The sequence below is a fragment of the Artibeus jamaicensis genome, unplaced genomic scaffold (genome assembly GCF_021234435.1).
Source record: "Artibeus jamaicensis isolate MK-2021 breed Jamaican fruit bat unplaced genomic scaffold, CSHL_Jam_final contig_511, whole genome shotgun sequence".
Classification (NCBI taxonomy): Eukaryota; Metazoa; Chordata; class Mammalia; order Chiroptera; family Phyllostomidae; genus Artibeus; species Artibeus jamaicensis.
Genome location: NW_026521866.1, coordinates 3,584,452 through 3,610,490, shown reverse-complemented (window position 1 = coordinate 3,610,490; position 26,039 = coordinate 3,584,452). Strand labels below are relative to the sequence as shown.

General features: G+C 37.2%; 1 protein-coding gene across 3 annotated transcripts in view; it reads left to right on the top strand.

Annotated features, from left to right (window-relative positions):
* Positions 1 to 20,902, top strand: part of SPIRE1 (spire type actin nucleation factor 1) — a 310,943-nt gene extending 290,041 nt beyond the window's left edge. The window contains exons 11-17 of one of the 3 annotated variants that reach the window (XM_053668835.1): positions 7,605 to 7,747; positions 10,014 to 10,187; positions 14,107 to 14,244; positions 14,801 to 14,871; positions 15,408 to 15,435; positions 15,528 to 15,664; positions 17,226 to 20,902. In XM_053668835.1, the coding sequence (XP_053524810.1) occupies positions 7,605 to 7,747; positions 10,014 to 10,187; positions 14,107 to 14,244; positions 14,801 to 14,871; positions 15,408 to 15,435; positions 15,528 to 15,664; positions 17,226 to 17,484 (950 nt within the window). In that variant the 3' untranslated portion in view covers positions 17,485 to 20,902. The remainder of the gene's footprint in view (positions 1 to 7,604; positions 7,748 to 10,013; positions 10,188 to 14,106; positions 14,245 to 14,800; positions 14,872 to 15,407; positions 15,436 to 15,527; positions 15,665 to 17,225) is intronic. The other 2 variants (XM_053668836.1, XM_053668837.1) reach the window with 2 other exon arrangements.
* Positions 20,903 to 26,039: the final 5,137 nt, after the last annotated feature.

Here is a 26,039-nt window from a genome sequence, read left to right as displayed (position 1 = left end):
TTCACAGGGTCCTGGAACATACACAAACCCATAATCCGCACCAGAAGGGCCTTGTTTGCTTTTGGGTAGTCAAAGAAAGTGACTAAAAACCAGCAGAAAACAGAGCAAGTGGCACTGTTACCTCTTGGACCACTCTCCCACATATAGCGTCTCAATGCAGCATGGTTTACCCCACCCTGGTGAATACCTAAGGCTCCACCCCTTATTCTGTAACAGGCATATGGAGACAAAAAGAAAATGGCATGAAAGAACAGATCAAAGTTCCAGAAAATATACAACTAAGCAACAAACAGATAGCCAATCTATCAGATGCACAGTTCAAGACACTGGTGATCAGAATGCTCAAGGAGCTGACTGGGTACTTTGACCAGCATTTAAAAAAACCCAGGCAGCAATTAAGGTCACATTATGTGAAATAAAGAAAAATCTACAGGGAATCAACAGTGACGGGAAGGAAACCAGGACTCAGATCAACAGTGTGGAGCAGAAGGAAGAGAGAAACATTCAACCAGAACAGAATGAAAAAACAAGAATTCAAAAAAATGAGGAGAGGCTTAGGAACCTCCAGGACATCTTTAAATGCTCCGACATCCAAATTATAGGGGTACTAGAAGGGGAAGAGAAAGAGCAAGTGGAAAAGTTATTTGAACAAATAATAAAAGAGAACTTCCCCATTCTGGCAAAGACAATAGACTTCCAGGAAATCCAGGAAGATCAGAGAGTCCCAAAGAAGTTGGACCCAAGGGGGAACACAGCAAGGCACATCATCATTACATTAGCCAAGATTAAAATGAAGGAGAGAATCCTAGAAACATCCTAGAAGCAAAAGAAAAGGAGACAGTCACCTACAAAGGAGTTCCCATAAGACCATTAGCTGATTTTTCAAAAGAAACCTTACAGGCAAGAAGGGGCTGGAAAGAAGTATTCCAAGTCATGAAAGGCAAGGACTTACATCCAATATAGCTTTATCCAGCAAAGATATAATTTATAATAGAAGAGCAGATAAAGTGCTTCTCAGATAAGGTCAAGTTAAAGAAGTTCATCACCCCCAAGCCCTTATTCTATGAGATGTCAAAGGGACTTATCCAAGAAAAAGAAGAGCAAAAATATGAACACTAAAATGACAACTCATAGCTATTAGCAACCAACCCTAACAAACGAAAACAAACTAAGCAAACAACCACAACAGGAACAGAATCACAGAAATGGAGATCATATGGAGAGTTATCAGTGGGTGTTGGGAGGGAGAGAGAAGGGGAAAAGGTTCAGAGAATAAGTAGCATAAATGGTAGGTAGAAAATAGACAGGGAGAAGTTAAGAATAATATAGGAAATGGAGAAGCCAAAGAACTTATATGTATGATCAAGGACATGAACTAAAGAGGGGGAATGTGGGTGGGAGTGGGTGTGCAGGGCAGAGAGGTATAAAGGGGGGAAATGGGACAACTGTAATAGCATAATCAATAAAATTTTTTTTTAAAAAAGAACAGATTAATAAGTTCAAATTGAATGTTACAGGATAGTCATAGGGATATAAAGTACAGCATATGGGATATAGTCAGTAATATTCTAATAACTATGATGTCAGTGGGTACTATATTTATCAGAATGATCACTTGGTAAGTTTTAGAATGAGTAATCACTGGGATGTACACCTGAAACTAATGTAATATTGTCTGCCAGTTATAATTAAAAAGTAAAAATGATTTAAAAAAAACACTGAAAGAATTGACATTACTGATTCTACTGAAATAAAAAGAATTATGAGAGAGTACTATGAACAATTTTATGCCATATTGGATAATGTAGATGAAATAGACAAGTTCCTGGGAATGTAGAACACAGCAAAATGAAATCAGAGATAAATAGAAGATTGGAATAGCCCTATAACTAGTAAGGATATTGACTCAGTAATCATAATCTTCCCACTAAGAAAAGGATGGGACCTGATGCTTCACTAGCGAATTCTACCAGATACTCAAAGAACTGTTATCAATCTTTCTCAAATGTTTCTTTTAAATTTGAAGAAGACAGCACTTTGATACTAGCATTACCAGAGACCAAACCACTCAAAGACACTACAAGAAAACTCTAGACTCAGTAATACTAATGAACCTTAACGCAGAAATCCTCAACAAATACTAAAAAACAGAATTCAGCAGTGTATACAATTATACATAACCAAAGACATTTATTCCTGGAATGCAAGAACTTTTCAACATATGAAAAATGATCGGTATAGGGACTTCAGTATAGGTTAATACAGACACATAGTTAAACACGGTTCACCTCCTCACAGAACTACATCAAAAGTACAATTGAACTATAGAACAGTCATCACTCAGAACCATCAGAAATCAAATTGAATGGGAAGTCTGGCAAATATAGAATTAAAGAAACCACATCCATCCAGACTGGTAGAAGGCACAGAGATGCAGAATGAGTTAGTTCCACACCCACATGTGGGGGATAAAAATTTGAGAGGGATATCTCAGGATTGAGGAGTCCCAGCCCAGGATTCCAGTACCAGGAAAATAAGTCCTCATAACTTTTGCTGCAAAAACCAGTGGGGATTAAGGCTGTAGAAGAAACTTGTGGTGTTCCAAGCAGTTCCTCTTAAAGAACTCACAAAGGGACTCACTCAGACTTACTCTTCTGAGCTCCAGCACCAGGGTAGCAGCTTGAAAGGCATCAGTGACATACAAGGAGGAACTGAAGTGTATGATGTCAAGGTGAGGACTGGGATAGAGCTTTCTCACAGACAGGTGGGCAGAGGCCATTATTTTTTTTAATGAACCCTTCCGCCACAGAGCCACTGAGCTGGCAGGTGGGTGCTATATCTGAGACTCCATCAGCTATACTAATCCTATTAGCCCTGCCCTGAAGATCCCCTAAATCTCCATCCCACCCAACTTGCCCACGCAAACTGTTAACAGTGGCTTTTCCATATGAATGTCTGGTCTTGGCTCAGGCTTCTCAACTTTCTAAATCCTCTCAAACAAGCAACAGCTGGTCTCAGTGAGCTCCAGCCCCATACCTCTAGCTGAGTAACCCCAGGCCTAGCACCTAGGTTCAGAGTTTGGCCTCACCTGGGAAACTTCAAGTTAATCTCAAGTAGCAGCCATCTGCAGATCACTTTGTAGTTTATGCTCTGTGACCCCAAAGAGAACAAAGGAAGTGACTGACTTTGGATGTGCCAAGAGCAATCAAGGTTCAACTACAGTAGGAAGATGTGCACAGCCTACACAGTGGGCCCACCTCGAGTACCCAGCTTGGGTAATAGGGGAGGCTGTGCCACTGGGCGCTACAGGACACCTATTTCATTAGGACACTTTACCAAGATATGGCGTCAAAGCAGCTATACCTAATACATAGAAACAAGCAAGGGAGGGTGCCAAAAGGAGGAGACAAGGAAACATGGCCCAAGTGAAAGAACAGAACAAAACTCCAGGAAAAAAAACCTAAACAAAAATGGACACATGCAGAGCTCAAAATACTGGTTATAAGGATTCTCAGTGAACTTAGGTGAGGTGCAAACCACTCAGAGAGAACTTCAACAGCATAAAAAAGGACATGAAAACCATTAAAAAGAGCCAGTTAGAAATGAAGAATATACTAACTGAAATAAAGAACTATTTACAGGGAATTAACAGTAGAGTGGATGAAGCCAAGGATCAAATCAGCAATTTGCCATATAAGGAAGCAAAAACCAACCAATCAGAACAAGAAGAAGAAAAAATAGAATTTAAAAAATGAAGATAGTAAGGAGCCTGTGGGATGACTACAAGTATACCAACATTCGCATCATGGTAGTGCTGGAAGGAGAAGAGAGAAAGCAAGAAATTGGAAATCAATTTGAAAATATAATGAAAGAACAGTTCCCTAACTTGCTGAAGAATATAGGCATACAAGTCCAGGTCCCAAACAAGATGAACTCAAAAAGGCCCACCCTAAGACAAATCATAATTAAAATGCCAAAGGTTAGAGATAAAGAGAGGATCTTAAAAGTAGCAATAGAAATGAAGTTAGTTATGTACGGGGGAGTTCCCATAAGACTGGCAGCTGATTTCTCAAAAGAAACATTGCGGACTAAAAGTGATTGGTAAGAAATATTCAGTGCGATGAAAACCAAGGACCTACGACTGAGATTACTCTTCCCAGCAAAGCTATCATCTAGAATTGAAGCATTGATCAAGAGCTTCCCAGGCAAGTTAGGGAAGGAGTACATCACCACAAAACCAGTATTAAATGAAATGTTAAAGGGTCTTCTTTGAGAAGAAGATTAAAAAAATATGAATAGTATAATAGTAAGAAATACATATCTATAAACAGTTGAATCAAAATAACAAACAAGCAGAAAAACAAAATAAAAAAACAAGCAGAACAGAAACAGAATCATATAGAAAACATTTTGATGGTTGCCAGATAGGAGGGGGATGGGTGAGTTGGGTGAAAAAAGTGAAGGGATTAAGAAGTACGAATTGGTAGTTACAGAGTAGTCATAGGGATGTAAAGTACAGCATAGGAAATGGAGTAGCCAAAGAACATGAAGGTATGACCCATAGACATAGACAACAGGGTGAGAATTGCCTGAGGAGGTAGGGGGTGGCTGGGTGGAGAAGGGCATGGGGGAAAATTGGGATCACTCTAATAGCATAGTCAATAAAATTTAATTTTTAAAAAATAGAAAATTGATCAGTATAATACATCACATTAACAGAATTAAAGAAAAAGGCCACAATTGATTCAGAAAAAGCTTTAGACAAAACTCAACACCATTTCAGTATAAAAAATTCAACAAACTAGGAATAGAATGAAAGTACTTCAACATAATAGACGTTTACAGCAATCGTTATACTCAGTGGTGAAAAAAACTGTTTTCTCTCTGATGAGGATGAAAGCAATGATACCTGCTTTCACTACTTCTCTTCTATTCACATAGTACTGAAAGTTCTAGCCAGAACAATTCAGCAAGAAAAAGAAATTTAAAGTCATCTAAATCGGAAAAGGGGAAAAATTATCTCTTTCTGCAGATGATGTGATCTTTTTTAAATTTAATTATGATCTTATATGTAGAAAACCCTAAGATTTTCTCTCTCTCTCTCACACACACATACACACACAAATAAACTATTACAATAAATGAATTCAGCAAAGTAACAATACAAAATCAGCATACAAAAATCATTTACATTTCTAATGCATGAGCAATGAACAATCTGAAAAGGAGATTACAAAAACAACTCCATATATAATAGCTCTAACGAACAAAACACTTAAGACTAACCAAGAAAATGAATGACTTTTTCACTAAAAACTCTAAAGCATTGCTAAAAGAAATTAAAGAGAATATAAGTAAATAGAAATATATTTCATGTTCATAGATTAGAAGACTTCATATTGTTAAAATGTCAGTATTACCCAAAGCAGTGTTTAGGTTCAATGTAGTCCCTATCAAAATGTCAATGACATTTTTTGTAGAAATGTTTAAGAAGCCATCATAAAATCCATACAGAATCTTAAGGTAACCTGAATAGCCAAAACAGCCTTGAAACAAGAGCAAAATCATAGAACTCACATTTCCTGATATTAAGATTCACTACAAAGTTATAGCAATCAAAACAGTATGGTATTTGCATAAACAGAGACAGATAGACCAATGAAATAGAATAGAGAGCCCAGAATAAACCCTCACATATAGGATCACATAATTGACAGATATGTAAAGATCATTTGATGAGGAAAGAATAATATTTTCAAGAGATAGTACTGAGAAAACTGGATATTTACATGCAAAAGAGAACAGTTAGATGCTTACCTGATACCATTTACAAAAATTAACTCAAAGTGAATGAAGGCCCTAAAAATAAGACATAGACATTTCTCCAAAGAGTATACAAATGGCCAACAAACACATGAAAATATTTTCGGCATCACTAGCCATTAGAGAAATGCTGCAATGAGATATCACCTCAAACCCATTAGAATGGCTACTATCAAAAAGAGAGAGAGAAATCAGCAAGTGTTGACAAAAATGTGGAAAAATTGGAAGGAACCCTTACACCCTGTTGGTAGGAATATAAAATGGTAAAGGTGCTGTAGAAAACAGTGTAGTGGTTCCTCTAAAATTTAAAAATAGAATTCCCATAAGATCCAGCAATTCCACTTCTGGGCATACACCCCAAAGAATTGAAAGCAAGTCTCAAAGAGGTATTTGTATGTCCATATTCATAACAGCATTCTTCACAATAGATAAAACATGAAAGCAACCCCAGTGTTCATCAGTGGATGAATAGATAAGGAAAATGTGATCTGTGCATATTATTCAGCCTTAAAAAGGGATGTTCTGTAACAAATACAACAGATAAGCCTTGAGGACATTATGCTAAGTGAAGCAAGGGAATCACTGGAAAGGAAATATTGTATAATTTCATTTACCTGAGTTTCTTAGAGTAGTCAAAACCATAGAGACAAAGGGTAGAACAGTAGTTTCCAGAGGCTTTCTGTTTAATGTGTATGGAGTTTCAACTATCCAGATGAAGATTTATGAGGATGGATGATTGTAAAGGTTGTGAAACCATGTGAAGTATTCAGTACCACTGAATTGTATGTTTAAAAATGGTTATAATGGTAAATATTTATTTTATTTTACTGTAATTTAAAAACTTTCCAAGAGAAAAAAATATATAAAAATATTTGTAAAACATTGCCTTGATTTTCTATATACATAGAGGTTTTTGTGTTTGAAATTCTTTAAATAGTATTTTGATTTATTTAAACAGATTATACCCAAAATTATAGGAGCTCACCTTGGTTATTTTCTGTATTTCTTGATTATAGAAATTATGTTCTTTGTTTTTCTTTAGTAATTTCTCTTGGTAGGACAGTCTAAAGAGGTGAATCATATTTAACTTTGTGTTGACTTTCACTTTCCTCAACCGCTATATTGAAACAGCCGTACTGTTTGCAAAGAAAGTAAGAGGAAGTAGTAAATAAAACTCTGATAGTATAATTTATTTCTAATGTTCTCCTTATGTTTTCAAAATGTGAATCCAAAACTATTTGGACCCTAAAACATTGTTCTTTTAAATCCAGTCCCAAATATTTTAGGTGGAGGAGAGCAGTTGTACAAAGCTGAAGTTTATTTTTTGAAATTCGAGTATAGCTTGACTTAAGTCTAAGGACAGACTGTCTTGATAAACATCAAGAAGGAAGAGTTTTCATATTTCATCTTTTTTAAAACAAGAATGTTAGGGAGGGTACACTTAAGAATTTTGGTATACCACCCAGTAAAGTATGTGATTGTTTAACCACTGTGCTGTCTGTCTGAAACTAACACAGAATAATATTGAATGTAAACAGTAATTGATAAATAAAAAAAATAAAAAGAATTTTAGCATGATTTAGGAGGGCATATGTATGTACAGATTTGAGACTGTACTTATATTGTGTTCTTATGTATGAATTTGAGTCAATATTAAAAACACGAAGTATTTTTTACTTTTTTCTTGCAATTTCTGTAGCGAGTTTATCTTGCAAAAATTCTTCTATAACAATCCTCACAGTAAGAAAGTTTATTTTAATATGGTTGACTCATTTCTTTAGCACCTCCAAAATTCTTGCCCATATCATCAACACCGCAGCCAGAGAGAAGGCAGCCACCCCAGAGGCGACATTCCATTGAAAAGGAAACACCTACTAATGTGAGACAGTTCCTGCCACCATCCAAACAGAGCTCCCGATCTCTTGTAAGTAACTAAAAGATTGCATAGTAACCAAAGTGTCAGAGGACCTAGAATCATTAGCATTATTGAGATGATGATTAGGAGAAAAAACTTCCAAAGGTTAGAACGATTTTTAAATAACCTTCATTGTTTTTAATAGCTAAAGAAAACCACTCTAACAGGAACCTAAATGAAATTTGACCATCTTTGTTCATTTAAAGTACCTTTATTTTTTTTTCAGAAGACTTACCAATGGTTGAAACTATGGATTAGTAAAGAAATGTTTTCTTCCTTTCAAAGGGTATTAAAAATTGTTAAAACTAATTAAAAAACTTATCAAAAATTGTTAAAAGTAATTTAAAAACTTCTCAAAATCTGGCTACAGTAAGCTATGTTATTAAGGCAGAAGTACCAGAGGAGAATTTTGATCCATTAAGAACCATTATTTATATTGTTTCCAAGTATATTTTGGAGCCAAAGCTGCTGTTTGGACTGGTTGACAGTTTTTGCTGTTTTCAGGAGACTTTTGCATTCATGTAGTGGCCATTCATTCCTCAAAACAGCAGGCTGTAGGACACATGGCAGTGGCAGGAAGAGTAGATCCACCAGCCGGAGGAGGTCTGTAGTTTATTTTGTAGCCCTGCTTGACTCCAGGAACATTTCCAGGCAAGATACAAGGCTTCAATCAATAGTTCTACTGGCAACCTAACATCTAATGTTATTTTCAGTAACTCATGAATAAAAAACAGTAGAATATGCTTAATCCATATTTTTAGGCTGTGATGAATCATTCAGAGTAGAGGGAGATAGTGTGATTATTGTGAAGATATTAAGTTTCAACAGAGCTTATGGTTTTGAAATTTGATCAGTCATCTCTCCTCCCAAACAATAGGATTAAATTAATGATTTTATGGCAATTCCCAATAAAATTTCTGTTAATTCATAAGTAATCACCGAAACACTGATATTTGATAAAACATAGCAGGAAAACAGAACTCTAACCAGACAGGTTCAGACTTTAAAATCTGAAGACTTTTGTTAATTTGAATCAGTTATTGCTTTAGCAAAATATACAGTTACTGTCCCAACTTAAAAATACATAAGAAGGAACTCTTCCTAATTTTTTTTTACAAGTCCAGTAATTAAATTCTTCTCTTCCCATGGGTTTTCCTAGCCAGTTTATTATTTAGGTATGTACCTGCCTTGTTATCATAAAACATCATCATTGAGGTTAGACTTAAATTTTAAAATTATCAATCAACTATCAGATCAACTACAAAGGAGTTTCAGGTGGTACTAGAGCAGTTTTGCCAAGAAAGACTGCCAGTCCCTATTGAGGGCCCATGAAGTAAAGTAAATTCCTGGCAAAAGGGAACTCATCATTTGGTTGGTCAGGCTGTTGAGTTGGTTTATTAGTGAAGAGAGCAAAGTAAAACCAATCTGCAGTCCCCAAGAAGGGTCTCAGTGAAAGGCACTGGGTGAGCACCTCTGGTCAGTATAGATGGTAACAGGTTTCATGCAGAACTGGGCCCCAAGTACCTCTGGGCACCAGCTGAAACAAAGTAACATCCAAGTCAAGTAATGACATTTTTTGCTAGTAGATTAACTCAGTTTATCCATTAAGTGACGCTTCTGTGTGTAGTACCTTCTAGCTTGTTAAGTATTGTTTTTAAAGTATGATAATTTAAAATTTTTGCTATATTTTAGAAACAGAATCATTTTGTATTTGTAATCCCTTTACTGAAAATGGTGGAAATGTCTTTGTTGTTATTTACTTATTTTGATTGTATCTCTCTCCCTTTGTTTAGGGTGTTTAAAAATGTAATTTTTTTATCATGTGGTCAAATGTACGAGGATGATTGCCCATTTAAATGAAAGGCTGCTTGTCTTTCAGTACCTCCCTTAGGGAAGAAGTGCCTGTTTGGGATGCGTTCCCACGTTCTCTCAGGCACAGCAGGCAGTTGGCCCTATCCTGCATCCCATCAAGCCTGATTTAGGAAGCTCAGTGTTCCTAACCAGTTAGAAAATCTTAAGTTCAGGCCTTTGCTGTGTAAACTTTGAGATTCTCAAGGAGCGACTTCATGGTTTGATTATCGATTTATACACGGGGATGCAGATGTCGGCGTGAATACATGTGTGGAATCTACCATTAACATCCTGTGTGTTTTTGTTTTGTTTCGTTTTGTTTTTCATGCTCTATAATCACTATTTGTAGGTCACTTTTGTTCTGTATTGTTTTCTCCTTTTCTTTTCCCACTGCCATTTTCTTTTTTCCTTATATATTGTTCAGGTTCCTAGGATAACCAGTGTATGGCCAAGGACGCCTTTCCGACCACTTTTTTCTACCATACAAACAGCTTCTCTGCTCAGCTCTCATCCTTTTGAAGCAGCCATGTTTGGGGTAGCAGGGGCTATGTATTATCTATGTGAGAGAGCTTTTACCAGCAGGTGGAAATCCTCAAAGGTTGGCCTCTTTCTGCTGGCTCTGGGAATTATTTTACTCTATCTCTTTGACAGTGATACCTCAACTTCTGCACTCTGCAAGAATTAACAGCTTAGATGGGCACTTTGCTTCTGATCATTGATTCCAATCTTTTGTAGGATGCATAGATCGCACCATGATCTCAGTTGAGAGGAAAATAACTTTGAAAGGACAACAAACTCAAAATGCAGCATCAGAATATAGGGACCTATGAGTGTTTGTCTCTGAGTGACCCAATTTTATAGCAGGAGGAATGCAGCCTCTTAGAGCCTGTGAAGTGCTTTCATCCCAGGGCCTCCTTTCATCAGAGGAGCATTTGCTACCTGCCAGGCTAAGTTGACTCTACCACCCACAGAGCCATTGCCTGTGTCCCGCACACGCCACCCTGAGCTTTGAGGGGCTGTGTACACATAGCATGTGTCTACCCTGGACTCAGAGAGCATTCTCTTCCCCAGCACCTTTCATAAAGCTGTGTTGTGATGATCAGGGTATCATGTGGTTTTTATGACAACCACTTCTCTGTGGAGAGAAACTTTAAGTTTTCTTTTTACTGATGTGATTATTTTAAATATTTTATTTTATCTTTTTTATTAAATTCATTGGGGTGACAGTGGTTAATAATATAGAGGTTTCAGGTGTATACATCTATAATGTATTATCTATTATTTTAAATAATCTTACATTTTATTTTTGTTTTTGTGGTTTTCATATAGAATATTTTTAAAGAAAGTATAATAATTTCCAAACCCCAGTGAAATAAATAGCCCTGGGACCATAGTGAAGCTTCCTTTACCTCAGTGTGATGTATGCTGTTGACCAGTGTTGGCAGCAGCCTTGCCCGTTCCATGTCATACAGGATCCTTCATTTACTAAACACATCTCTGACAAATGAACCAGCAGCTAGTTTCTTTGGTATTCTTTATTACCCATCTTGATTTAGAAAAGAAACTGTGAATGAATGTAAATGAGAAACAACAAATCCCTTTCCCTGTTTATTGTGAAATACAGAATAAGTCTGATCTTGTCCCCATTTTTAGGTCTGGCCATTTGGGAGCACCACCAAGTGCAGGGAGGGCATCTGAATTCCTGTCACTCCTGCTATTACTGAAGATCTATCAACAATTTTATTTTTATTATCAATCCTCCCCAAACACAGATATCTGTATACTAAATCCTCATACTATTTTAGGCAAAGAATTCACTTGGTATTTTAAAGTTAAACTTGGAAAAAGGAAAGAGTAATTAAACTTAATAATTGCTATTTTTATGTAAAAAGTTTAAAAATTCAAAAAACAATTATTGTTTTGGACAGCTTCTAAGTATCTGCTACTTATTTATGAAGTATGTGCTAATCAAGAACACGATATAAAATGTGACTATTCCCATTTCTCGCTGTGGCTCAATAATCAGATTACACATTTTGCTCTATAATTTCTGTGCTACCTAACTCTGACCCCTGTTGAATGGTAAATATAAGCAAAATCTTCAACAAAAACTTCGTGATTTTAGTGACATACATAAAAATAAATTCTAAAGGCACATTGGCTTCTATTGCGTATTGTAATCATTATCAAAACACTGTAAGATTTAGCGTCCCTTTCCTAAATTTGAGAGTCATTTTGAAGCACAGAGAAGCAAAAGAATTAGAGTTGTGCTGATCTAGCCCTTACAGTCTACATCTCACCCTGACAGTGAGCTTAGTGCTTGCTGTAGGAGTGACCCAACCCTGGGTCACCATGGGGAAAGGGGCACTTGCTCATGGTTAAAACCCTGAGTGCTCCTTACGTTTTGGAGCGTTAGTGTCTCAGCAAGATTTATTAAGATTTCATTTGGCTTTGGGGATGCCGAATCAATATTTTTGTCAGTTAATAAAAACTATTCTAGTAACTATTATTTTCTTTCATGTTGCATTAAAGTTTTGTTGTCCTTGGGAAAGCACCAAAATTAAAACATTAGCATTTGTCCTGATGGAAATTATCTTACTGAAGGGTAATTACTTGAAATTTTTTTAAAGAAAAAGAACACAAACAAAAAATCCACAATTTCTTACTATATTCTGTGAAGTACTGGATTTACATATGATTCAAAGCAGTCAGTTGGAAGTATGCTGGACTAAGCCCTGTGTGATTTAAGACTGAGGAGAGAGTACAGAAATATTTACCAGCCCAGGCATCAAGTTACCAAGTTAATTAAATTGGTGCTAATTGCCCTCTTCCTAGCATTCACAACAATAAACCTCAGTAGTGATTATCAGGTTATTTGCTAGATTTATACATTATTTTGCTCCAAGTCAACAATTTTGTCAGAGTTAGCTGCCATAAAATGTACCACAGTCATAATCATCATAACTGATGAATGAAATTTGCCATAAGAAAAATTCTATGAAATATATTTAGGGCTCAAAAAAGCTGTCATTCAGTTCTGTACAGCCAACAGTGCTTACCTTGTGCAGTTTTAATGGCCTTAGAGTCAGTGCCTCGTCCCATTTGACACTAAACTCTTTTCTCAGGATGAAGCAAAACAGAGTAGATATTGGACATGCCAGTTTAATCCTGTTATCATTTAAAGCTGCTCTATTGAAGGAGAAAATTATGTGATGGTGATATTTTTTAAAGGATTTTAGACATCTTAGACTAAATTATGTAATGTCTCTGAATAGTCTACCTTCCCAGCCTCCAAATACTAAGTTCTTCATCTTAAAAATTCAACTGCAGGATTTTTTTCCCAAAACATTTTTGAGCACACTTAATCTTCCTTAACCCGAATAAAGACAGTTTGGTTACACTGTTGGTGAAAATCAGTAGTTCTTCAAACTACATTTTTTAGTAAATGCTAATGTTTGTCAAGTTTGCAACCTAGATTTGTTTTTATTTTTATCTGATTGAAAGACAGAACTGAATGTTAAAACTGCATTCATAGTCATGTGCTTTCTCAATTGGCTTGTTTGATTCCAGAACTCCTGTGAGCAGTGCTATTGTGTGTGTGTGGGAGTGAATTATAATGTGTTTGTATTGAGAACATTAAGTTTCAGTGTCACTACATCACAATGGCCCTTGTGAAGCCTGGCAGGGTGCGAATGCACAAGACTGTTCTGTCTTTCTGTTAGATCCACCAATCAAGAGCAGGCTGGATGGGGAGCAAATGGGTGTGAGGCTCTTTATTCAGTGGAATCAGTTACATCAACATCTTAGGGAAACTATTAACATAAGATACTCAACATAAATATTTATTGTGAAATTCTTCTGATTTTTTCCACATCTTTCCAATGCTGATTGTGCATTCAGTCATTGTTTAAAAGTAATAACAGAAATCTGGAGAACTGTGGGACAGCCTGTGGAGTTTCTGTTGGCTGTAAACTGCAACAGTAGCTACATGTTCTAGCTCCTATCATACCATTAGGATTTTTCAAGGTGTGCTGATGTAACTTACCACTATGCTTCTCAGTGTAAATTACTAACCACCTTCTTTTGGCTATTCTGGGTACCACAGACCAGTTTTAAAAATATGTTGTTGATTTTCATATAGCATATAACACAATACTAAATGATATCTTTGCATAATCATAGGAGACAACTGACATAAATTTGGTTTAGAACAACAAAATGTTTTTCAAGATTTCAGTGCGTAGATACATAGCCAAACAAATGTGAGGAGCTTTTATTTTTTGGAAACTTAAGTAGGCTACACTGTTTTATGTGGTCCTCAAAGCTTTCTACCATCTGTTGTCTTGGTGTCATCAGAAATTATGTGGTCCCCAGAGTAAGCCAGCTCTGTTCCTGTGTTGATTGGGACCTCTTTCGTTTTCTGAAGCTACTAACCAGGTGTCTGATCTGAAGGGAAATACTACAATGCCAGAAAAGGGAGTGGGAGTTTCTTATTCATGTGGAATTTTGAATTTCAGGAGGAATTCTGCTATCCAGTGGAATGCCTAGCTCTTACTGTGGAGGAAGTGATGCATATTCGTCAGGTCCTGGTGAAGGCAGAGCTGGAAAAATACCAACAATATAAAGATGTCTACACTGCCCTGAAAAAAGGAAAGGTAGAGCTGTTTAAAGTTGATTGATCAGCAGGGTTAGCAGAATGGTCAGTCACAGGCATGGTCTTCTGAGGAAGCTTTCTGCTATTCAGATGGTGCAGGACCTACAGGGGATTTTAGATGGCAGGAGGCTTATTCTCCAGAATTCATTTCCTGTTCTGCCTTGCCCACCAAAGCAAGTATTTTCTCCCTTAGACATCAAAACTCAGGAAGGTTTAAAACAACCATAATAAATAATGATATGCCTTCACATAGCCATGTCAGCATTTAGTCATTATACAGGGGAGACTTTTTTAGAACCTTCTTTTGATTGCTTCTGTGATGGTGACACTCTAGACAGCTGTGGCCTTTTGTTACTTTTAAAAGTAGAATTATAGTACAGAATCATACTGTAATTATCAACAGAGCCCAACATAAATCAGGGCTTCTGGATTCACTTCTTCCTCCTGTGTACTAAACTTCCCCAGTGTATAAATGTAAAGTGGATTCAACCATATAAACTAGGAAATTCATTGTCGGCGATGCTTTTTCTTTCTCCTTTTACATTTGTATTTTTTAGCTTTGCTTTTGTTGCCGAACCAGGAGATTTTCCTTCTTCACCTGGTCTTACACCTGTCAGTTCTGTAAGAGGTAAGGCTCTTTGTAATTGACAATAATAGTCAATAAATATCAGTTAGCTTCATTGTTTCATTGTTTTGTATGCAGGAACAATATTAAAAATTATTTGTTATCCCATTGTGCTGTGTTTGTGGGTTAAGAATACTGATCCACTGAATTTTTCAAGACAGTGGATCAAAGTTATTGGGCGTTAAACCTGAAACATGTTTCTGTGCATTTATTTCTTTTACATAACCAAGATAATTCTAATATGTCATATTTGAACATAAAAAATAGATGCGATTGTCATATGACCCTTGGATAGACAAATAAGAAAATTCCAGGTGTAAGTTGATTCTTTTCATAGGGAACAGTGTAAGAATTCAGTTTTACAGATTGATTATCTTTTTGGCAATCCATAGTTATATCAGTTTGTTGTATCCTGACAGAAGATCCAGATTTTTTGCAATTTATTGTAGAAATTTACAACCATGTAGCCATTGGCCTTGTTAACTCTCTAGTCACATCGGTGGTATCATGCCAAGTAATGCTTCTGGTTTTGTGTACAGGCCCGTGTGCTCACAGTGTTGCAAAAAGGTAAGCTAAGCTTGGTGAAATGTTAACATAATAATTTTAACAGACTGTCTTTTTAATAGTACTGCTCATTCTCAGTTTTCTTTGGGTAATAGATGCGGCTGCCATCCAAGCCATACTCCACTCTTCCTATCTTCTCATTGGGACCTTCTTCCTTGCAAAGAGGGGAAAGTTCTACGAGGCCAGAAAATCCCTCCACTAGCCACCATCGGCCACTTCGGAGCATTGCCAGGTGAGCGAGAAGGCTGGATCTTCAGAGCATCCTTTGTAAAAGAAGAATGCTCCTTTTGAAGACCGGATGATAGGGCAAGGTTTTGGGTCAAGAAGATTGGTGGTATTTGGTTGGTTTTAATATAGTTTTGACTTGCACACAAATCTCCAAAACTTCCAGAAGGTTACTTGTCAAGAATAATGGTTAGCTGCTTGAAGGATACCTTACTCTCACAGTTTATTTTTATTTCTATTTAGATATAATTACTTTTATATATCCTTTAAGTTATCTCTAAATCTGCTCTTGTTTTCAATGGAGTTGAAAACTTGCATATGATAGTCTAATCTTTCCTTCTTCAGTTTTGAAAGAATATTTGTTTAATTCTGTGCTCACAGTGGTCTGCAATTTAGTTTCTTATTGTAAAGGCAGTAATGAAGCTTTATGCCAAGAGCTGGCAATATAAAAGAAAAATATATATAGCCTGGATATCAATCTATTTGCATTCAATGCAGGGTAAGATTGGTGCTGGTCCTTAAGAAAGATGGAAGGATAGCAGGCCAGCTCAGGTCACACACTTTCAGGGCCCAGGATGATCAAGGTTTGATGCACTAACCACCTACTGGAGATGAGGGGGGTGGGGTAGACACTGGCATTGGTGCCAAATGCCGGGCAGCAGCTGCTCCTTAGGTCAGTGAGGCAAGGAAGCTGTGAGTCCAGCAAGTAACTTGGGCCCAAGACTGCTTGTCCTGTGCCTTCAACTCTGCTCTGAGACACTCCTGCTCCATGAAGACCTCAAATCATGATTTGTGGACTCAAGGCAGTGCAAATAATAATCTTTTGTCCTTTTCTCTACTTACTCTGAGACTTCCTGTTTGGTTTACTTAAAATGGTAAGGTCAATAAGTGATTCCTAAGGTGAATAACTGATTCCTTAAAATGGTAAGGTGAATAAGTGAAAAAGTAACCAAAAGATTTATTATGATGTTGTTTTAGTTAACTCCAGCTCTCTGGAATCCAGATAATCATCCATGCAAATATAGAGAATCGTTGGGGAAACATACTTGACAAATACAGAAGTTAGAAGAAAATTGGTCCAAAGATAATTTTTAAGAATGTATCATAGAGATAAATTTACTTCAATTTCCTATAGTCTGACCTACCATGTACAGATAACTAATGTTTATTATCCATGACATGGGATCACTGGAGAAAGAACTTGAAATCCATTCTGAGTTATCAACAGGACATTAGCAACATGTACTTTATTTCATCTTAGTTGTTAAAGTTCATAATCTATATGTGTATGATAATCATATGATGACTACTCTGAATATCCTATCTTCTAAAAATTCTAGAAGAGATGCTAAGAATTTTCAGTATTATTTCTTAATAAAACATGTTTCCTGGCTTCTCTTTTAAAAAATACTTCGAACCTTGCCTCCAATTAGAAATTCTTCTTTGGAAGAACACAATACAACTAAATCATTCATCATTCCATAATGTTTTTGCAACAAATTTTCTTAGTATTGCAGTAGTACTATGAGTAATAGTACTAGATGTTTGAAATGTTTGTTTTTTTCCAGGTTTTCCTCAAAATCTAAGTCTGTGGACAAATCAGATGAAGAACTACAATTTCCCAAAGAGTTAATGGAGGACTGGAGTACCATGGAGGTGTGTGTAGACTGCAAAAAATTTATTTCAGAAATCATCAGTTCAAGCCGGCGTAGCCTGGTGTTGGCCAACAAAAGAGCCCGATTAAAAAGGAAAACACAGTCTTTCTATATGTCCTCATCAGGCCCCTCGGAATACTGCCCTTCAGAGAGGACTATCAATGAAATCTGAGCCCTGTGCCTTTCAATTGCTTTTGTGTTCAGAGTCAGCATTAGCGAGGGAGAACACTAGGCTGGACTGTCTCTCCTTGCTGTGGCTTTAGTTAATAGGCTTGATTTGCATTAGATCAGGTTTTTTGCTACATCAAATTGTTCCACAGACTGAATGCTATGTTCATATCAATTGATGATATGTGACAGGTTAGCCAGTTTGCTCATTTGCACTGAGAGGACAATAGTTTGAAACTTGCCTTTATGGGTGTGTAGATTTGGAGTCCAGAAGCTTTTTCCTTAGTTCAATTCCTTACTGTTCCCCAGATAATTTTCCGACTAAGGCAAAAAGCTTCTAATATGAGAAATCAGCCTACAAAGGTGTCGATGTTAGCACAGTTCTAAGCAGTAAGTCATATTGGCACTTCCACCTGACAGTGTTCCTATCTAATGTACATAGTAATCCGGAGCTCTGCCTCACACCAGATATCTGGGGGTGGGGGCCAAGCTATTTTTCATCTCAGCACAAAACCTAGAAGGATTTGCTCATACTATCAAACTGATTTTTAAATTGTTGCTCTGAGATAAAGACTATGGGAGGGACTTTATGCCTACATTTTAGTGTAAAACATCTGAATAAGCTGTACATCCAAGTGGGTGATCATTTCCTCTGAGCTGCTGTGTTTGCCCTGGTGCAATGGATCAGTATCTCCTGAGTGGGTGACAGATTCTCATTCCCTATCTTGCATGTATTATGGTTATTTGTAGTTTTATAATGGAAGTTTAAAAATTAAAAGTTTTGTGGGAATTTCCAGTCCAAGGAAGACTAACCTTTTGTCAATAGGTTGAGTGTGTTTCAGTTAACTACATAAAGGGTCTTAACAGTAGAGGGGCCAGCTACTGCCTACACTGTGGGGCATGAGCTGGAGCCCATATATTTTCAGCCACATTTTTCATAACTTTACAGTCTAGCCATCATGACTAAATCAAGTCACAATTTGGTAGGTATGGTCTCAAACTAAAATATATTTATTTTTATAAATGAATTTTAAAAGAAAAAATATTATCTAGTTCTTTTAAAATTACAAGATAATTAACCTGTTGATAGTCTTTTGGATGCTTTTTGCACAATTTTTCTTGGAAACAAGTTGAGTGAGTAGGATGGGTTTTTGATAAAGGTAGGTTGGAGGATAGCATTGTATACCTGAAATTTCTAAGCTTGTTTGGCCCATACCATGGACTATACTTTATTATTTTGGTATGCTTAGAAATGACCAACCAATCAAATTGCCATTAATGTTTGAAAAATCATTAATGCACATGCACAAATAATTTTCTAAAAGCTATAGGGCATGTCCATAGTCAACGATATGACAACACCATTTACTACAAGGCAGGGCAGTCACATATCATACAACATCAAAATATAAATTTCCACTTCTCACTCACCTGTAATTTAAATTTCCATTTTAAATTATTAGCGATACCTCAAAACTGCTCTGGTAGTAGTTTTTAATGGATTGAAATTTACAGTTTAGTAAATGGTTTAAAATTACTTATACTTATGAAATAAACTTTACTGATCGCCTAAAATAATGCATGTTAACAGTTTGTCTATATTTGCATGTAAAGGTGGGCCACCAGAAAACCCTTATTTTTTATGCAAATGTTTAAATTATTTTAAAGACTCTTGTTTAAAAGTGTTAAACATTTATATCAGGTGGAATCTATTTAAACTCTCTACTCCAGATGGTAGAGAGGTTGAAGGCCCAGGCCTGAGCCTTCAAACGACTTCCAAGGAAAGGTGCAAGGCAGAGGGAATGGTATTTAAAGTACCAGAGATAGTGTGCTTTTTTAAATGGTGACTAGTTCAGTGTTGTTGTATAAAATAAACATAAGAAACTAAACCCCCAAAATGAGAATTTCATCCACATTCATAAAGCAAATATCTAGCACTTGGTTTTTTCCAGGCTTTCAAAATCTAAGTCTGTGAACAAATCTTTGGCTTCTCTTCTTCATTTAGGTTGATTTGGGCATTATGATCACCTCTTATCAGAGATTTACAATGTAAATTCTTCAACATCATTGGTTTGCCAAGTGTATTAAAGAGGTCACATGGATGGTATATTTGCCTGAGATAAATTACAGAAAGTAGTGTAAGAAAAGGGCACATGGCATAGTTAAAATTATAGAAATCAAATTAACATCACTTTTGGTTGCCAAAATAATTTCTTAGATTTAACTGTTTCTTATCCATGACATACCAAACACCTCAACTAAATTAGGTAATTCCAGAGTAATTCATTAATATCTTGTAGAGTATGGGTTTACAATCCCTAGCCTGACCTTAGGTCTGTCTTCCTCTTTATACTACTGAAATAACATACCTTTACAGTGTTCCTCTTTATCGTGGTTTCCAGCTATTTGACATTTACTTCTGATCTAACAACAACAAAATTGTTGTCTAACTGCTTTCAGTTGGAGCCTGATGTGTCATAGACCTCATATGTACACCTGAGCAGTCCTCCCTGTGCACATCCCTGAACGCTTACCCTGATCCCTCCATGCTCAAGCATCTACTCATTGCTTTTGTCCCATACACCTCGTGAACTCACCCTGTTGGGATATCTTTGTTTTCTTCCCCATGGCTTAACTTTCTATCAGTGTCAGAGTAGATAAGAAGGCTTACAAATACTGTAATATATTTATTAATATTTGAAAGGCATTCATTCAGTGGACAATGGAAATTTACTCTCCCAAGGCAAATAAAAATTAAATCAAATAATTGCTATGTATAATACATTGACTTAATAGTCTTACTTGAGTTCAAATCTTAAGCCTTTCAAATTAAACTAGGTTTCTTATGTGTAAGAATTTTTTTAATGATCTTACATTTGAAAAGATTATGTGATTAGCACCGTGAACTCATACCAGGAATTTTTAAGGCTTTTATTTTTCTAACTGTATTAATAAATATAAGCATGGATTTTAGGTATCACATAGGGGACATGAAAGTTTTAAATTATGTTGCTATTTGCTAAAGCAAAATAGCAGGAAATTTTGTACATGCAAAGCTGTTGAAAGGCCACGGAGAAATGTAAATACTGACTGGACTTTGACCTTGCCTCCTGCAAGCATAAAAGACAAGGTGTTGCTGGCATTCAGGGTGGCATGATGGTACTAAAAGTTTTCCATTAAAATCTTTTATTTTAAAATTTAGGGAAAAATAAAATGGCTTTTCATCATATCTTCTGTGTCGAGTTTCTATTGTAAAACGATATTGTCTTTTGGTAACTAGCTGTCAACAACCACCTACGCTGAGAAGGCAAGATACTTTTATTACCAGCACCTTATGATCAGTTTGAGAAATGCAAACTAACAAGGACCACATTGGAAAAATAAACAAAAATAAAGCCTCCAAAATAACTGCTATGCTACCAAGTAGTCATGAGTCCTTTTTTACCTTAGCAACACGTGAATTAAAATTTTATAAACATTTTATTATATAAGAAGCTGTATATATGTAGCCCTGGCTGGTGTGGCTTAGTGTATTGAGTGGCAGCCTGCAAACCAGAGGGTTGTTGGTTCAATTCCCAGTCAGGGCACATGCCTGGGTTGCCAGCCAGGTTCCTCAGTGTAGGGTGCAGGAGAGGCAACCACACATAGATGTTTCTCTCCTCTTTCTCCCTTCTCCTATCTCTAAAAATAAATAAAGTCTAAAAAAATTTAAAAGAAGCTGTATATATGTAGACAAATTATATCATAGAAAGATGATAAAGCTTATATGTTTTTTAAATAGAATTCCTCAAGGGACATATTCCTAAAATGTCCCATGATAAGAAAACTTCTTGTTATGGCCCTTTAGTTGCTTGAGAAAAAATTTAAAAGATCAAACCCAGAAATGAAACTTGAGAAAGTTATGTTTTAATGTTAACTAAATAGAGAGCATCAGTTAAGGTATTTACATGTCTTAAATATTACATGATACTGAGTTTGATATGCATATACACAAGCTACTTATTTGCCAGACATATTTTAGGAACTCCTTCTGTTACAGGGTGCAGCCAAGAGGTGGGCCCAAAATAGGGATTTGGAATGGGGTTCAGAACTCGAGGTGTCCAGGAAATACTAGAAAGAGATATAGGATGTCCTCAGCTCCCTTCTAACTCCTCAACCCCCGCCACAAGTGTGAGTTGGGGGAAGGGACACATGGAGCAGGGCCATTTAGAGCTGTTTCGCATAGCAACAGCTTTGCAGCTAACCTCTGGCATGGTCATTTAACACATCTATAATCTTTAACTGGTTTCATAGTTATATTCAATAGCTGTGGCCATGCTTTGAGCCAGGGGGATAGAAGGGACTTCCACCCAAGATATAACTGGGAGGCAATGCCCCCTGGTTACAACACCTGTGTGAGAGCTTGGAGATGATTGTCTCTGTGCTATGGGGCCACACCTGCCCAGACTCAGTATGGCAGCCCAGTAAATCTGGAAGGATACAGGAATGCTGGCAGGTGTAACTAATTGTAGGAGGAGTCGGAAAAGGAGGGTTGGGGCTGCAGAGGAAGGCTGGCGCGGGGATTTAAACTGAGATGTGGCAGCCATTTAAGGGAGAACCACAAGATTTGGCCAGAGTGGGGACCCCCACAGCTTTGGCAGAGGAGAGAACCGCCCAGCTTCAGGGTGCTCCCTTTTGCCACGTGGCTTAGGAAGCAGGAGAGGCTTGGCCTGGAAGGAAAGGAGTGAAGGGACTCTTGCTGGTGGGCCATGAGAAGGTGCCACATGGCTTTGGATTAACTGGAGATACTGGCAGCAACACAGCTGATGGTGCCGGGAGCTTTCATCACAGACTTCTGCTTCTTTTCCTGAGATATGGCACCCAGACTAGGGCAGAGGGAGAAGGGAGGACTGTGTGCATCTGTGGGTATTCTGAAGGACTTCGATATTTTAATGAAGACATTAGGTCACTACTTTAAGTCTGTATAGCTTTAAATAAATATTTCCTTTCCTTTTCACAAATCTCTGGCATTGAGAGAAGTCTTTCCTTGGTGGCGGGCATAGGAAACCAGGGGGATCCTTTTGGTAATAATATAGCATACCCACCCTTGGCCCCGTTCTGTAACACTGCCACTGAAGTTTCTTTGTGAGATGTTTGTGTGTGTACAGCTCATAATCCAAATATTTACTGACTTTCTCAGTCTAAGAGTTCTTGCTTCATGCCCCCTTGGATACAGAAAATCCAGATACCATAAAAGGGAAAGCTCTGGATAAATTTTATTAAACTATTATGGGAGACTGTTCTGCGTGTTATGGGCCCAGACAGGACCCACACCCATGGGCAAGTTCTCCCATGGGGAATCAGGCCTGCATTGTACCTAGACTGCTGTGAGACTTGCTTTTGTTAAAACTCCCTCACCCTGAATTGAGGCAGGAAGTGCTTACTGTAACTTCCTAAAGTCTGTGCTAAACCTTCCAAGGACTAGTGTAACCAGTTCAACCACTTTTCCCTTTGCATTTGCAAATATCCTTCTTCTGTGGTGTGATTAGCAGCATCCTCTCCTTTGTTTTCTGTAAAAGGTAACCACCTAAAGTGAACCTGTGCATAGTAAATGAGGACCATCATGTAATGTGCCTAGAAAAACAAGCAAAGTCTGTGAAGGCAAGGCTCTCCCCTTGAGAGAGAAGCTGCGTTGTCTCGTGTCTCATCCACAATGTCGTAGACCCCACAAGCAGGGATCCACATCAAACTATATCTTTCTTTTTCCTTCTAAGCTCCAGCGAAGGAAAAATATGCAGTTGTAAATCATCATTGTCTAGAATTTCATAGAGAACCGCTTCTAGGAAAGGGCTTGACTGCACATATGATGTGTTAAGAAACTCCAGTTCTGCTACTTCTACAGAATGTTCAGGCACAAACACACACATACACAGACATTCATTATAAAGCTTATAAAGGTTATGCTGCTGCTTCCCTCGTGTCAGCCAAAGGCTCATGACTAGAAACATCCACCAAAAATCTTCAATAGCCAAGAAACCACTTAACATAAAACTCTGCATATACTAATTAAGTGATTAGGTGTGATTACCTCAGACTGAATTTGCACTATTCTGGCTTATTCTATTAAAATGTATGTAATGTATAATTGATGTATTTAGAATAGATCTTACTGTGCAATAAAAATTCTGCAGCTGTTTCTGTATGAGGCTGCTTGCAAAATCTGAACCACTATAGTATTAATGAAGCAGTGGAAGTAAAAAGACTTCAGGACTTTCAGGACATAGCTCTTGAGAAATGGGTTTTGGAAAATGAGACATCAAGAAGTTGCTTTTGTGCCTGGTGCTTAAGAACTGCAGAAGCATCTTTATGTTTGAACCTATGCCATCCATGTTCAACACAACTCAGTGTTCGTATTTCGTTTCCACCCAGAGGGCCAGACACCATCAGTTGTGTATTAAAAATGCTCTTGCAAACTGCTCTAATAAATATGATTCTTTATGAATTGAAGAAGAGGAACAACTCCATTTCGCTTAGGTGTGGCTGGCAAGGAGGGACACACTTGCTCAAGTTGCTCACTTGAAGTTTGCCCATCTATATATTCTTTTTTGCTTTGCTGTTCCCTCGTAAGTGCAAGAATTGTCTCTCAGTTCCTGACCTCCCTCCCTCCTGGTCCTTTCCCTAGAGTGACAGCAGAGAATGTCACATCCCAGCTCTTCCCAGGAGCAGCAGTGTTTAAGAAAGTAGAAATGTCATAGAGGATTTGAGGATTTCTGTAGAGCTAAGCTGAATATCAAGTTCCTAAGCAAATGGTATCAACACTGTAGGGAAACATGGGAGAAAGAACGAGCAGCAAGATTCTGCACAGGTAAATTCTTCTAAACAGTGTGGCTGCTGCTGTATAGAATCTTTTCCTAGACATTGCAAAGAAAAAAAAAAGGCCTTTCACCTTGCCCACCAAAGAAGGTGACATGAGGTAAAAAGCCCCTTGGATCATCCTTCCACAATCCAAGGTTGTTTCAGAAGTCAAATTCACAGAAGAGAAGTTTGGATGAAGCACTGTAGTGTAACTGGCTTAGAGCATCCTACCTCTAAGTGACTCCTATGACAGACACCTAAAATTTCCTCTCTATGAAGCCAGTGGCAGACATAACTTCTATTATAAAAACTGGTCCTCTCTGTTCCAAAACGGTACTCCCTAGCAAACGAACACTTTTTTTTTAGGACCCAGGAGCTTTCATCCTGATAACTGAAAAAAACTACACTATAGTTCACAAGGTAGATTCTTTCAGCACTATACCTGGTTTCAAGTATCTAAAATGGTTCTAACTAAATTATGCTCCAGTTTGGCAGCAAAAGGGCTATCTGGCATTGGGGAAGTTCCTTAACATTTCTGGATTTCAGTTTCTTAAAGTTTAAAGCAAGGGTGTTAGACAAGGTGGTCTCTTAAGATCACTCTTTTTCTAAACAGTATTTGTGTTGATGATGAACCTAATTATGTATATTACATGAATGCAAGAAAAAGTACAGAACAAAATATGCTACATTTATTTGAAACAGGAAGGCAAATTAAATTTTACTAATTATTATAAAGAACCTGAGTTCATTTCTCAAAATTAAAAAGAAAAACTAGAGAAACATGAGTTGACATATATTAAAAACAAAAACAAACAAATCCTTTGCACAAGCTATTTTGTATCAGCAACTCCTGATTACTGGTGGTTCATCTCCCAACCCCACGTGAAAGTCTTTGATTGGCAAGTCTTTGTTCCCATAATGTGATGTGAAGAGAAGTGAATAGCTGTAGGAGCAACTACATGTAACATACTGATTTAATTGCATCAAAAGGAAACAAAAATACAGACAACTCATTGTCCAGCTTGATATAAGAATTACCAGAGTCCCCAATAGATACACCTCCCAGGGTAGTAATAGGATTCCCAGTGAAGAAGTTTGCCTTAAACCCTATTACTGCCTGGGGTCTTTTTCACCAAATTTGATCTCTACTTTTCACTATTAGAGCTAAGAGTGATATAAAAAGTCCATCTGGCAGGCACTTATTCTGTGCAAAGTTCTATCACTGAACAGGTCTAATAGGAGAAGTTCAGCTCTCCTGTAATTTACTCCCAAGTCCTGCCTCATGAGGCTATCTGGAATGTGCCTTACTCTCCTTTCCAAGTGACTGTCTTAAATAGCTTCTTAATTCTGGCGTCTCTCTGTAACACTCCCTACTTCTCCTTACTCCTTTCTGCATTTTCTTTTTCTCTATTGCAGTTAGCACCCAACATCCTATAACACTGTTCCGTGAAGATAGGGATTCCATGAAGATAGGGATCTTTGTCAGATTTCCTCACTGCCACTTCCCCAGTTTCTGGAAAAACACCTGGCATATAACAGGTACTTAATAAATATCTTTAGAGTGAATTAATGAATGAATGGGCAAGTTCTATGAGGAAACTAGAACAAATAAATACAAAAATGGACCACTGAGATGTCTGCAAAATAATTGACATAGTGGTTCGTTTTTCATTAACAGCTAACTGCCACATACAGCTCTTTGTTTTTTTAAAATATATTTTATTG